Genomic DNA, 15,228 nt, shown 5'->3' with positions numbered 1-15,228 from the left:
CTCATGAGTCCTGTGAGTCTTCTTTAAGATAACCCATAATCCAAAATTACAAAACACATGCAGATGTGAGTCATCATGACTTAATGTCAGCAGACACAATAGCAGAATTAGATCTCCAAGGACTTCAGATAATAGAATTAATGTGGTTAAAGAAAAATTTGAAAAGGATTTGAAAATATGAGAAAAGAAGAAATTAACAAAAAATCAGACAAATTGGTAAAGGAAGCAAATAGAACTTACAGACTTAAACACAGATTAGGCATGGCTGAAGAGAGAATTACTGAAGTATTAATATGAAAAAAATTACACAGAAGACAGCACAGAGAGATAACAAGTAGATAATACAAATAAGAGGTTAAGAGACATGAAAAAATAGATAAATGCCTAACATATAGTGAACAGGAATTCCAGAAGGAAGGAATAGAGGAAGTAGAAAAAAAGCACTATTTAAAGAAATAATGACTGGAAATTTTCCAGAAATTATGAAATGCCAAACATATATTTTCATACCAACTAAAATAAATAAAAACAAATTCACATTTAGATATATAATACTGAAATAAGAACACCAAAGACAAAAAGATAATCTTAAAAAGAGCCAGAGAATATGTCTCCAGATGAGACACAATTATAGATGTTGAGAGTAGACTTCCTAATAGCAACAACTGAAAATAGTATTTCATGGTCATCTTCTTTTTAAAATTTTTTCATTTTTGGCCACACCACACAGCATGTGGGATCTTAGTTTCCCAGAGATGGGACCCATATCCCCCTGCAGTGGAAGTGCAGAGTCTTAACCACTGGACCATCAGGGAAGTCCCAGTATTCTGGGACTGTCTTTTGATTTCTAAGTGCTGGAGAAAAAAAACTAACTATTAACCTGAAATTCTAAACTTGGCTAAGCTAAGATATTTTTAGACAAAAATATCAAGTTGACCATGACCTGAAAGAACTGCTATAAGATGTTTTTAGTAAGAAGAAAATTGAATTGGAAAGAAGGACCAGGATGAAGAGCGAGGAGAGGTAAATATGTGGAAAAAATACTGAAAATAAATACTGAAAATAATGATTCATTTGGGGATTATAAAAAAAGTGGAACAAAAATGCTGGACGAAATATAGTTTATAAGTTGAAGGGGATTAGAGATTTGTCTAAGGATCTGTGAGAAAAGTAGAACTGATTAATTTTAACCATTCTTTATTCATTCAACAAGTATCTTTTATAGACAGGTAAAACTATAATAATAACAGAAGTCATAAGAGCTATTATTTTACATGGAGTTGTGCAAAGAAGGGGACGTGAGGCATAAGGAAGCGTTTCAGAGGTGCTGAAAACATTCTATTATTTGATCTATGTGGTGGTTACATGGATGTACTCACTTTGTGTTATTTCATTGAATTGTCTGCTTATCATTTGTATACTTTTCTGTATGTAATTACATATGTATGCACATGTAATATTTCTGCAAATTTTATAAAAATGAGCTCTACTACACAGTTTACACCAAAATAAAACTTTGATAGATTATAAATATGTAACTTTAAATACAAGTCCTAAAAGTCATGGGAAAAAATAGAGGTTAGTATTTATAGAATGTTGATTGGGAAAGAACTTTCTAAGCATGACATCAAAGGCAAAAATCATTGGTAACTCTGACTAAATAAAAGTTAAAAAAAGAAAAGTTTTATAAAACAAAACAAAAATACCAAATAGAGGAAACTATGTTTTGTAAAATATATAACAGAAAAATGGTCACTATCCTTTATATAAGGGACAAAGAACATGAATTGGAAATTTATGAGAAGAAATACATAAATGACCAGTGAGCTCTGGAAATCAACAAAGAGGTTAACTAATTTGCATAAATGCACAAAAATGGTAAAAGGGAATGATTCGAATCCAGTCTATATTACCTTTCAATTAATATTTGTTTATGAATGATTATATATTTAGAACTATAAGAAGTCTTTACCATAGACTACAAAATGCAGGTTGTAAAACAGAAAGTGCAATGAGGCAAATAAGACAAAGTGAAAAAGTACAAAAACACCACTAACGCCTTCCTGTGTATCTATGTATACATAGCTCAGCATGGATCTCTCAGGGCTCCCAATCGTTCAATTTAACTATCATGCCATGGGTCTCTAGTTTCCTCCTCATCCTCTGTCCTTCCTACCTTTAGCTTCCAAATTAATCTTCCTAAAATACTGTGACCTTCTTGTAACTGTCCTGCTTGAAAACTTTCAATGATTCCTCATTTTCTACGTAAGAAAGCAGAAAAAAATTCTTCCGCATGGAATTCAAGGCCTTCCACAATTATGGCATTCAGTTAACCTTTTCACTTATTACATACATTCCAGCTAGTTGACTACTTGCTGTTCTTTTTCTATGTATGTTGTCTATAGCTTTCTGTTACTTGTTCATGTGGTTAAATCCGCTTAGAATGTGCTCTCCCGCCTTATGTCCATTTTTTTTATCTAAGGCTCAGTTTACACACTATCGTCTCCATGAAACTAGTTTCTCTTAGCCACTCAGAATCCACGGCTCTTTGACCTCTCTCTCCAGGCACTTATTTTCTTATTTTTTATGTTCTATCTTTATCTTACCCATTTTCGTATTCAGTTTGGTCAGCACTGACCTTACTTCTCCTACATAAAGGGAATTTAAGTCTTCCTCTCTGGGAAAGGGGAAGAATTCCAGGACTGAATGTTCTCCCTCACCTTCTTGTATTGTGCACAGTGGTTCCTCCCAGGACAATCCTCACTCCAGGAGTGGTACGGTTCAGGTTATAAACTGTCAGAGCCTCTTCATAGGTGGCTCCTCCAATGATAAACACAATGATATCCTGAGGTCTGCAATAATGAAGAAAGTTAGGTTTAGAGCATGGGGGCGGGGGGAAGGCAAAGATTTGCTATACTCTTATATACAGTTTTAATTTCTGAATCTTTCTTTTTTGGTAAAGGAAGCAGAATTAAAGCAGAATAGAATAAAAGGTTTAAAAAAAGTTTTAATTATCTCAAATTGGCAGGAAACAGAGCAGGAAATGCTGAATAGTGATTTGCTTTCTGTTTATGAGCGGATGTCTTATAATTTCTGTGCTGTGGATTTCAGAATAGCACAATAGTGTTTGCTAGAACCAAATGTAGAAATATTCTTTTATATTCAAGAGGCTGAAGAGTACTTCACTGTGATATGATATCAATATAACAGTAATTTATGCTTACACATCTCCTTTCATATATAAGCCCTTTGTCAAATACTTAGTACAGTGTCATTACAATGGCTTCTGTCCAAGGACCTCAAAGTATTTTGGAAAGTACTGGTATATTTGGATGTCCCCATAACATGGGAACTAGAAACATTTAGTATTTTGAGTGCAAAAAAAGAATGGGACACATAAATTAAATCTAGAATCCCACCTCTTCTTAAAATTTTTGTTCCTCAATCCTTTGACAAACCAAGAAAAAGAAACCATGGAAACAAACAAAGAACTCGTGCGTATAGTTTTGATATTGGACATTCTGACACATCATCTCAGTCACCAGCCTCGTTTAGGGCATACTGTGTTGTTTCACTGTTTCAATCATTATCAAAATGGCTTCATAACAAAAGTGAGCAGTCCTCCTATTAGGTCCTTCTGTAGATATTAACAAGAAGATCACATTATTTTCAAAATTGACAAAGTCTGCTCTTTTCTCATGCCATCAGGAGAAGATAAAATTACTCAATCTTAGTAGGCAAGTAACTTTGTTAAATCACTTATTGGACATTACTTAAAATTACATCAAGTAGAAGCATCCATTTTGGAGGTTACAGCACAAAATTAAATAGAAACAGCTTTAGTCAAAGGATGTGCATGCTTATGTATAAATCATGAAAAAAAGCTCCCCAAAGCCCCAACAACCCTACACTGGCCTCTCTGTTTGTCTCTCTGTCTTATTCTAAAACATCTTGAAGGAATCACTAACCAAGAGAGTATTTGTTCTTGTGGGACTTCATGAAAACAGAATCAGAAATTGTGGCTATTTAAAAACGTTCGGGTGCAGCCACCATGGAAAACAGTAGGGAGGTTCCTCAAAAAACTAAAAATAGTGTTGCCATATGATACAGCAACCCCACTCCTGGGCATATATCCAGACAAAACTATAACTCAAAAATATTCATGCACCCCTATGTTCATAGCAGCACTATTCACAATAGCCAAAAGATGGGAACAATCTAAATGTTCACTGACAGATGAATGAATAAAGAAGATGTGATACATAAATACAATGGAATACTATTCAAGCATAAAAATGAATGAAATAAAGCCATTTGCAGCAACATGGATGGACCTAGAGATTATCATTCTAAGTGAAGTAAGTTAGAAAATATGACACAAATGAACTTACTTATGAAATAGAAACAGACTCACTGTAATAGAGAACAGACTTGTGGTTTCCAAGGGGAAGGGAAAATGCAAGAGGGATGGATTGGGAGTTTGGGGTTAGTAGATGTATTACATATAGAATGGATAAACAAAGTCCTACTGTATAACACAAGGAAATACATTCGGTATCCTGCGATAAACCATAGTGAAAAAGAATATAAAAATGAAAGTATATATGTGTATAACTGAACCACTTGCTGCACAGCAGTAATTAACACAACGTGGTAAATCAACTATACTTCAATTAAAAAACAAAGCAAACCAAAAAAATATCCGGAGACTTCCCTAGTGGTGCAGTGGGTAGGAATCTGCTGCCAATGCAGTGGACACAGGTTCGATCCCTGGTCCAGGGAGATCCCACATGCCGCGGAGCAACTAAGTCTGTGCACCACAACTACTGAGCTTGTGCTCTAGAGCCCAGAAGCCGCAACTAGTGAGCCCACATGCTGCAATTACTGAAGCCCGCGCACCTAGAGCCTGTGCTCTGAAATAAGAGCAGCCACCTCAATGAGAAGCCTAAGCATTGCAACTAGAGAATAGCTGCTGCTCACTGCAAGTAGAGAAAAAGCCTAGGCAGCAAGGAAGACTCAGAACAGCCAAAAGTAAAATAAAGAAAAAAAAATTAAAAATATATTGAGATAATCTCTGAGCTTCAGAGATAACCAATGAAGACTCCCAATGATGAAGGGATAGTTATTCTGCAATTGATTCAGCAGAGTCAATTATGACATTTCTGTGTGAACTTGGGACTTAAAACTATGCCTTTGAAATGCTACTTTTTAAGCCAAAATAAGCTTCGTTCAAATCTACCCACTGGAAAAAATGTACTTAGCACCACAATGCTTTAAGTGTTACATAGTGCTATATATTCGACAATCATTTTTTAAATTTTAAAATATACTGTTTTGGTGACTTCCCTGGTGGTCTGGCGGCTAGGACTCTTCTGCTTCTACTGCAGATGGCCCTGATTTATTTTGGGTAGGGGAACTACGACCCCACCAGCTGTGTGGCGTGGCCGAAATAAAATAAAATAAAATATCTGGCTTTGACTAGATAAATGTCTGCATATGGTATAACACAAAAAAGGGTATATTATTAAAAAAAAAAGCAAAAAAAAAAAGCTTTCTTCTCGCCTCAGTCCTCTTGCACCCCAGTTTCTTCCTAGAGGCAAACACTTACTCATTTCTTATGTATATCCTTTCAGAGATACTATGTGTATAAATTTGTGTATATACATGTATTCACAAATTTACATATTTTTATTATAAGATACATGCGTATATATGTATATATTTAATATGTATTTTATACACAGTTTATAAACTGCCTTTTATATATAGCTGTGTGGACATATTGTGCATTTTACATTTTGGTAGTTATCTCCAAGGTGCTCCACTGATGTCATTCTACCAGCAATTCAGGAAAGTGCCCACTTGCCATATCCTGTGAGTACTGTGTGTTACTGAGGCTTCTGGTCCTTTTAAATTAAGGTGATCACTTGGTCTTCCTCAAAATACTTTCTTTACTTGGTTTCCAGGACATCATATTGTTTTGGTTTTCTTCCTGCTTTGTTGGTTTACATTTTTCAGTGTCTCATGATGGTCTCATCTCATCTCCTTGACCTCTTAATGGTGGAATGTCCAGAACCCAGTCACTGGGCCTCCTTTCTTCTTGATCTACACTTACTCCCTGGATCTGTCTAATGTAGTAGCCACTAGCCACATATGGCTATTTAAATTTAAATGAATTAAAATAAAATTAAAAATGCAGTTCTTCAGTGTAGCTAGCCTTACTTTAGTGCTCAACAGTCATATGTAGCTAGTAGCCTATCTTATTAGATAGTATGGGTATACAGTACATTTCTATCATCGTAGAAAGTTCTATTGAACTGCACTTCCCTGGGTGACTGCACTCAGTTTTGTGGTTTACAATACATTTATCTGCTGATGACTCCCAAATCTCTCTCTCTAACCCAGACCTCTCTCCGAAACGCTAGATGTAAGTATCTATTTGACATTTCTACTTGGCTGTGTAGTTTATATCTGAACTCAGCAAGTTCAAATCCCTAATCGTCTCCTCCAAGCTTGTTCCACATATAGCTCTCCCCATCTTAGCTGATGGCCAATCTATCTTTTCACTTGCTTAGGAAAAAAACTTTAGAGTCATCCTAATTTCTCCTCTATGGTTGGTGTGAAGCACGTAAGTTAGAGATATAAGAGAGGAGCCTGGAGAGTCACTGGAGCCTGGCTTGCTGCAGTCCAGGGGGTCGCAGAGAGTCAGACATGACTTAGGCACGGAACAACGTAGTGAGCGGAAGAGGGAGAGCCTTGAATCTCATAAGTCGTGGGGGGATCACCGAAGGGCTGTAACAGGCTACCATGGTCAGATTTGCCTTTCTGGATGATAATTTTGGCAGCTATGTGAGAATGAACTGGTGGCTGCTGGTGGGAAAATTTGGGGAACAAAAGGCTACTCTTTAAGACTTGTGGGAAGATGTGATAAAAATTGGAAATAAACACCAGAAGTGGAGGGGAAGGACTGGATATAGAAGATACAAAAAAATGTAGACTCTAAAAAAAAAAAAATGTAGACTCTTCGGTATTTGGTCAATGATTAAATGTGAAAGATGAGGATAAAAGAAGAATCCATGATAACTTTAAGAATTCTGGCGTTGGTGACTAGCTATAGTAGTTTAAGTTTGAGAACAAAGAAAGCAAGACTGACTGACTTAAAGGAAGACAAAAAGATGCTGTCTTTTAGATGCCTGTGGAACATCCTAGTGGAGTTGTCCACCAGACATCTGGACATTGAGACCTGGTGATTTCCATGAATATAAGTGGCAAGTGAAGCCATGGGGATAGATGAATTCTACCTAGGGAGATCAAGAAGAATGAGAAGAGAACCAAAAGACAGAGTTGGGAGTGGATTCTTTAAGATTTACAGGAAAAGCAAGAAGAGTAGCTAGCAAAGGCAGCTGAGAAGGAGACTGTCAGAAAGGTGGGAGAAGCAGAGGGGAGAGGCCAAGAGATGAGTTTCAGGAAGCACAGAATGGTTAAGTGAGGACTTAAAGAGACCACGGTGTATATTCTTGCAATGCGACTTTTCAAGAAATGTTTCAGTGTATTAGAGTGAAGCAAGAAGCCAGGGTATATGGATTGAAGAAGTGAGGAGTGAAGGCAGTAACTTTATCCAAGAAGCTTGACTGTGAAGGGAAGATAGGTTAGAAGAGAACCCTGACTCAAGGGCTTTAAACCTATTACTTAACAGGAGAAACCTGAGTTAAGTGTGGAGCCTGCAGGAAAGTAATCAGAGGAAGACAAGCTGAAAATACAGAGGAAGGAGGGAGAGGGAGAGAAAGAGCAAGGAGAGACAGTGCAAATAATTACAGAGAAAGGCTTCAGAAGTGATAGTAGGAGTCTAAAGCTAGTGATAGCAAAGAGGTTAGTTCTAAATAAGGAAAAGAGGATGTATTTCCTTTAGAATGAAGGAAGATGATAAAGGTCGATACATCTAACTAATCCTATAAACATGGGGCTAGACACTGAGGGAGCTAATGTCTGACACATGCAATTTTTTTCACTGTGAAGCAGAAACACTAGTGTGGGTTAGGTGACTTGGAGATTATGGCAAACATTCTAAACTGATGTGGTGAAGAAGACAGAGAGGGTTCTCCTCTCTCTTTATGTATCTAAGGACACATAAGTCTGATTGAGTACCCCTGAAGGCCCAAGTGAGGTGAGAAACAATGAATTTGTAGTGGCCCTAATATATAATTTGTATGATCTCCTCTAGTGGTACAGAGAAGTAGATATGAGCCTTAAGGTTGTTCCTAATCCAATAGGAATCTGGTGCTTTAGGCTCCACACCAGATTATTTTATACACTTCCTATAAATTTATAAAATCCTCTATAAACTTATAGGAAAGCATCATCACTGTCTATGAATGACTAAAATTTTCTACACTACCAAGGTTTTTTCCTTCACGTCTTTGCTTCCAGTTACTGGCCAGCTATTTCTTGTGGAAAAGGTCATTTGCTTAAGAAGAGTTATATAACGGTGATAGTAATATGTTTCTGCAAAGTATGATGATCTCTCAATTATTCGGGGACTGAATATTCAGGCAAAATACAGGTTCTTTGTCTTTTCTTACATCTGATATGTGTTGTTTCAACTCTTACTAATATTTCTACAGAAGTATTTCTCTTAGAAATACTAATATCTCTAAGATTTCTACGAACATCTAAAACTCAAGTTCTGCTCTTGTCAGGATCTTTAGGGGTTTATTTCATGAGAAAGGGGTCAAATAAACTACAGTTGGTTGTAACTTTAAAAACTGATATGAGTCCCCGCAACTTTTACCATAGTATTACCCTCATGAATAATCACTAAATTTCTAAGGATATATGTTTTTAATTCTTCCCAATATATTGGTTCTAGAGGTACCAGTTGATTCTGAGATAATAATGGCTTTGTCTGAAGTGCAGTCTCAACTGGTTCAATATTCATTAAAAGATGAGTTCTGTGTGGGAGAAGGTGAGGGTGGGATGTTTTGAGAGAACAGCATTGAAACATGTATATTATCAAGGGTGAAACAGATCACCAGCCCAGACTGGATGCATGAGACAAGTGCTCGGGGCTGGTGCACTGGGAAGACCCAGAGGGATGGGGTGGGGAGGGAGGTGGGAAGGGGGATCGGGATGGGGAATACGTGTAAATCCATGGCTGATTCATGTCAATGTATGGCAAAACCCACTATAATATTGTAAAGTAATTAGCCTCAAACTAAAAAAAAAAAAGATGAGTTCTGTGGGAAAAAAAATCCAATGTTCTAAGAATGTGCCACCAAGAAGACAAGAAGACACTCTACCAATAGTTGGTCTATGTAGGTCTACCAATAGGTCTAACTATCTAGGACTAGCCTACGTATTTAGAAAATAAAAGGAGAAAAAAATATAGGCAGTTACAGTATTCATAAATAATAAAATCTTCAAAACTGAAATGATTTTTTGCCAGAAAATGAGTACTTTTTACAGTAACATTCCATAATCAGTGCTCTTTATATTAAGGGATGAATCCAACCTGAGACCCATCTTGCAGCTTATTTTCAATAAATACTCATGAATTACACAGATTACTTCATTCAGAATAAGGGAAGTAGGTTTCTCTCTTACAGGGGTACACACGACTGATGAGAGGAACTAGACAGTAACACTTTTGTTTTGAGCTCCTGGTCTGATATGTACGTGTGCATGCTTAGTCATGTCCAACTCTTTGTGACACCGTGGACTGTAACCCATCAGGCTCCTCTGTTCATGGGATTTTCCAGGCAAGAATACTGGAGTGGGTTCTGTTTCCTCCTCCAGGGGATCTTCTCGCCCCAGGAATCGAACCTGAGTCCCCTGTGTCACCTGCACTGGCAGACAGATTCTTTACCGTATGAGCCACCTGGAAAGTCCCCTGGTCTGATAAGTCAATTTAAAAAGCAGCTGAGCAGAATAACAAGGCTCATCCTGGGACATGATGTTGCTTTTCCATAGCTGCCCTCTGCTGATCATCTGCTTCTAGAGTACATCTCTTTTTTTCTTTAGAGTACATCTCTTTCTTATGGAAAAGAAAGGCAAGAACTGGGAAGGAATAAATTCAAGTGGGTTTCTAACACAGCCAGAGAATACTATCTTTTAGTCTGATAATTTCAGGGTGCCAGAGTATTTTTGTATTGCTGGAGAGGGAAGAAAATGTCATGGGTGGTTAACTGTGTTTAGGTTGTATCAATGTAAGGACAGACTTAAATACAGGGATAGGTTCATAGAACTTGACTCAGTTGTGTATCTAACAAAGATGATTATGTCACATTTGGTTACGAAAACATTAATAAATGTTTTCCTGTGCTTCCTACTACTTAGGCTAGCTTAAGGAGGAACATCGGTGGAAAAAAATAAAAAATCTCTGACACTTTTCCATTTAATTCCTTTCTCTGGTGAATTTTAAAAGTAGATGTTCTGATGAGGCCCACAGTAAAACATTTTTATATAATGGTTAAAGGTAAATGGAATACACAGGTTCAATTCTTTGTACACATCTTCCTGTGCTCTGTAATTCACCATAGCAACCGAAAGCATTAATTAATGCAGATAGCAAACATTAGAAAACATTGGTCTGTTCATGCCGCATACAGATATACAGGGATACCCTGAGAACCCAACCAATTTATATCCTATTCCCAGGTGGTTCAGTGGTAAAGAATCTGCCTCCCAAGCAGGAGATGTGGGTTTGATCCCTGCGTTGGGAAGTTCCCCTGGAGAAGCAACCCACTCCAGTATTCCTGCCTGGGGAATCCCAGGACAGAGTAGCCTGGCAGGCTACAGTCTACAGGGATGCAAAAGAGTTGGACTAAACGACAACAAATTTTATTAGAAGATAAACAAAAACATTTTCACATACAGTATTTCTGTAAATCATCAATTATTAAGTTAAGCAGAAAAACTTAAAACTTTTAAGAGGCAATATTTTACCTATTTTGTGGGCTGTTATGGCTAAAATTCAAATTTTTGAATTAGTACTTACAGATGGTTAAAGATCATATGAGCATTGATTGTAGGAGAAAAGGCCAATGAGAAAGGACTGCTGCTTCCATAGAAACAAAAGCAAGATTCTACTCAGTTGGTATAAATGTGAACGAGTAATTCCTTTTTGAATTCCACTAAATTTGGAATGCATGACCAGATAGCTTCATTTTCTCATCATATGTTTAAGTTGCTTGTTTTTATTAGGGATAAAAAGCAATTCTGGAGCAAGAAAAAAAATTTAACCGCAATAAGATATGTGAAAGTACCATCTGCGGAGAAAGATCAAACCTAACTTGTGGCTATAGCTACACTGCCAAACAGGTGAACCACTAACTTAGCTAAGGGCTAAAACATTTCTACAATTGTTCCTGGTTTTGCAAAGCTGTGTTCTTGCCAGATCTCCTTTGATATGTTCTATCATTACAGTAACAACAAAACCAAGAAGTTCTATCATGATGAGACTTAAGTTAACCATAAAGATGACTATAATCAATGACTGTTTTAAATGTGATGATCTAGGGTGAAGACAGTGACTAGAGCTTAGGGTGGGGCTAAGTGAATACAGAGTCAAAAGACTGTACAGGCAAACTGCAAACATTGGAATTTTCTGGTAATATCAATCAAATTTATTCTTTAGTTTAAATTTCCCAACTATAAGTCTTGTCATGTCAACCACTACAGAAGGCTACATAAGAAATCTGACAAATCTATTGAACATCTATATGTAAAGCACTGTGTTAAACATTGTGAAGAACCCAAATATTAATAACACATAGTTCTTACTTCAAGATTAAGTACTTCATACCTAGTGGGAAAGATAGATGTGTATATAACTACTTTTTTTTTTTTTTTTACAACTACTGTCAATATCCAGAGGTAACCATTATTAAAAATTTCTTATTTATTCTCTCAGATATATTTACTGTATATATAACCATACATGTGCTTGAATATATATATATGTGAGTGAGTGAAAGTCACTCAGTCGTGTCCAACTCTTTGGAATTCTCCAGGCCGGAATACTGGAGTGGGTAGCCTTTCCCTTCTCCAGGGGATCTTCCCAACCCAGGGATCGAACCCAGGTCTTCCGTATTGCAGGCAGATTCTTTACCAGCTGAGCCACAGGAGAAGCCCGCACAGATATATATGTATAGTCAAGCTCAGACTTATTTATATACACCTATGTACACAATCACATTTATGCTAATATACAGTTTTACACAAAAGGGGTATTATAGCATCTTGATTTTCTATCTAATATATCTTAGAAAGTTTTTGGTATCACGCCATGAAGAGTTATGCCATTTCTTAAGAAGAATGCACAGTAATGTACTATAATCTAGGTAGCTAGTTCTCCATTGAAAAATATTTACCTTGTTTCTGGATGTTTTCTTTTTTTTTTTCACCACTACAAATGATGTTTTGGTAAATATCCTTGTGTACATGTCTTTGTGTACTTGTGTGAGTATATCTATATGGCAAATTTTAAAAAGTATTGTCCTCTGCGGTCTTCTTTCTGTTAAGAACAGGGCCAGGAGGTGGTAGAGGTATCTTCTGTGCCTCCTACCACAGCTTCATAACCAATTTTCTGCCTTCTTCACAATTTTCATTGTCTCAGAAGCTCAGGACATAGTTGCACTGTTTTCTCCTGACCTCCTTTCCTGGTCACTCTCTTATTCCCTGAAGACTTTAACTCTGGTTTACTGTCCTCCTTTTCATTCTTGCTCCTTTCAAGATTTTCAGTGACTTTAACATCATCTCACATCCCAGTCTTCTCACCCATACTGATTTGTTCTTCCATCCCTCACAGCCACCAACACCCATGATTGTAACATAAACTTTTTCATTACAAGTATCTGCAATACAAAAGGGCTTCCCTGGTGGCTCAGCTGGTAAAGAATCAGCCTGCAATGTGGGAGACCTGGGTTTGATCCCTGGGTTGTGAAGATCCCCTCGAGAAGGGAACGGCTACCCACTCCATCTTGAATTCAAAGCTTCTTTCTCTAATAACCAGTCTCTCAACTTTCAACTCACTTATGCCAATATCTCTACTAAGAAATAATTCCTTGACCTCATCAATACTTCCAATTCATTCAACAATACTTTTTTCACTATCCAATACCTTCCTTTTTTTCATTTCCCCAAATCCTGGCTGAACCCAGCTATCAGCCTTCTCTTCATTTACTCTAGTGCAGCTAAAAGCTGCTAGAGAAAAACCACGCAACTAGGCGCAGGGGCTGTATTTTAAACCAACACCACAAAACTCCAATGGGCACTCAACCCTGCTTAGAAGTTTTACTTACATTTCCCTAATAAATTTGATTCCAAGCCTAAAAATAACAATTTCACAATGTTTTTTCTTTTTATCCTGTACCTCACTTAACAGCTTGATGTCATATTTTACTGAAAAAATAGAAGTAATCAGACAAGATGGTTTCCATGTTCTCACCATCAAAGCTATTACAGTGAAAGAAGTACCTCTGTTCCTATCAAAATCTCCTCTGCTGGTGTTCTAGCTCCCTCAGACTTCACTTCTGCAACTCTTCCCCTTTCTCTTCTGCAGTACCTATTTCTCTTTCTTTAGGATAATTCTCATCAGATTATAATTATGCTCTAGAATTTCTCTTTCCCCCAAGCCCACAGTCTCTTCTAACTACGATCCCATTTTCTGACCCCCTTCATGTAAAACTTCTTAAAAAGTGTTACATACATGTATCTGTTATCTCCATCTTATTTCTTGTAACCCTAATTTGGCTTCCAAACTCACTGAAACTGGGGAATAAAGTCATCAAAGACCTTCATATTGCCAAATTTGATGGATTCTTCACTGTCCTCAACTTTTTATGTCTGAGAAGACTAGTCTTTAGGTAACCACTCACACCTTGATCTTTACGACATCAAGCTTTTCTGGTTTTTCCTCCTGTCTGTCTGTCTCTTCTTCAGTCTTCATTGCTGACTCCATATCCTCTATTCAGTGCTTAGTCCTGGACTCTTTCTTTTCCCCTTCTATGCTCTCTCCCTGAGTGATCTAGTCTAATCCCATAGCTTTAAGTCACCAAAATCTTGTTGACTTCCAACTTAGCATTGAACATTTCCAATTATCTAAGAGATATCTTCAGTTTAACAATAAAACTCTTGATTTCCTTCTAAAACCTGAGAATTATTCTTGACTTCTCTCTTACCCTTGTCCCATTACTCTACTCCCATTAAGTAAGTCTATTGATTCTACCTTTGCGCCCAGGCTCCTTATCCAAAGCATCTTCATTTCTTACTTGGACTACTGCAGCCACCTCCTAAGTAGTCTTTCTGCTTCTAACTTTGCCTTCAATAATCCATTCTCCCCACAAGCTTATCTTTTAATATATGATTCAGTTTATGTCATTTGAATGTTTAAAGCTCTTTAGTGGCTTTCTATGCCACTGAAAATAAAAACCAAAAACAAAAAAATCTTTACCAGGGGCTACAAGACCCCATGTGATCCAGTCCTACTGATCTTCTCAACTTATTTCCTCCTTACTTGCTTATGCTCCAACTGCACTGGACTTTTTTCTGTTCCATGAACTTGCCAAGTTTTCTTTCTTCAAGGACTTTGTTCTGGTGTACCCTCTGCTTATGATGCTTTTCTTTCTCATTATTATGTGATTGGTTCTTTCTTGTAATTCAAAACTCATCTTCAATATCACTTCTTTAGAGAGGTTCTCTCATCTAAAGTAGCCCTCCCCACCTTGACAAAGTACTCTGTAGCTTATTATCCTATATATTTCCTGAACAGCACTTATCTCATTCAAATTATATTTTTTATTTGTTTACTAGTTTACTGTCTGTCTCCTTCATGTAAGTTAAGGCAGGTACTTTGCCTTTCCTGTCACTTCTATTTCCCCAGCATCTTAAGCAGTTCTTGACATAAAGAAAGCATTCAAATATTTGTTATAAAAAAAGGATGAAGCAATTGAATTATTAATATATATTTAGGTAATAGTGACAAATGCTTTAACAAATGCTGACAACTGATAAATTGTGCATTTTGCTGGAAGAGCATCATTTTGAAATTTATTTGGAAAGGAATTCCCCAAATTAGAAAGGTTTGCTGTTATGAACTAATCATCCACTCTTCTGGTGATCTATTATGTCCCTTTAGCCAATTTCTTGTTCAATAATTCTTATATGAAATTCATAAGAAAATCAATATTTTTACTTTTATCATGTTAATTAGCAGGCTATTTAATAGAGTTA

General features: G+C 36.8%; 1 protein-coding gene across 1 annotated transcript in view; it reads right to left on the bottom strand.

Annotated features, from left to right (window-relative positions):
• The window catches only part of VPS45 (vacuolar protein sorting 45 homolog), a 64,797-nt gene that overhangs the window by 22,123 nt on the left and 27,446 nt on the right, over positions 1–15,228 (bottom strand). The window contains exon 14 of the mRNA XM_043457240.1: positions 2,721–2,852. Coding sequence (XP_043313175.1) covers positions 2,721–2,852 — 132 coding nt within the window. The remainder of the gene's footprint in view (positions 1–2,720; positions 2,853–15,228) is intronic.

The sequence above is a fragment of the Cervus canadensis genome, chromosome 2, assembly GCF_019320065.1.
Source record: "Cervus canadensis isolate Bull #8, Minnesota chromosome 2, ASM1932006v1, whole genome shotgun sequence".
Lineage (NCBI taxonomy): Eukaryota > Metazoa > Chordata > Mammalia > Artiodactyla > Cervidae > Cervus > Cervus canadensis.
This window is presented reverse-complemented; position numbering and strand designations above follow the sequence as displayed.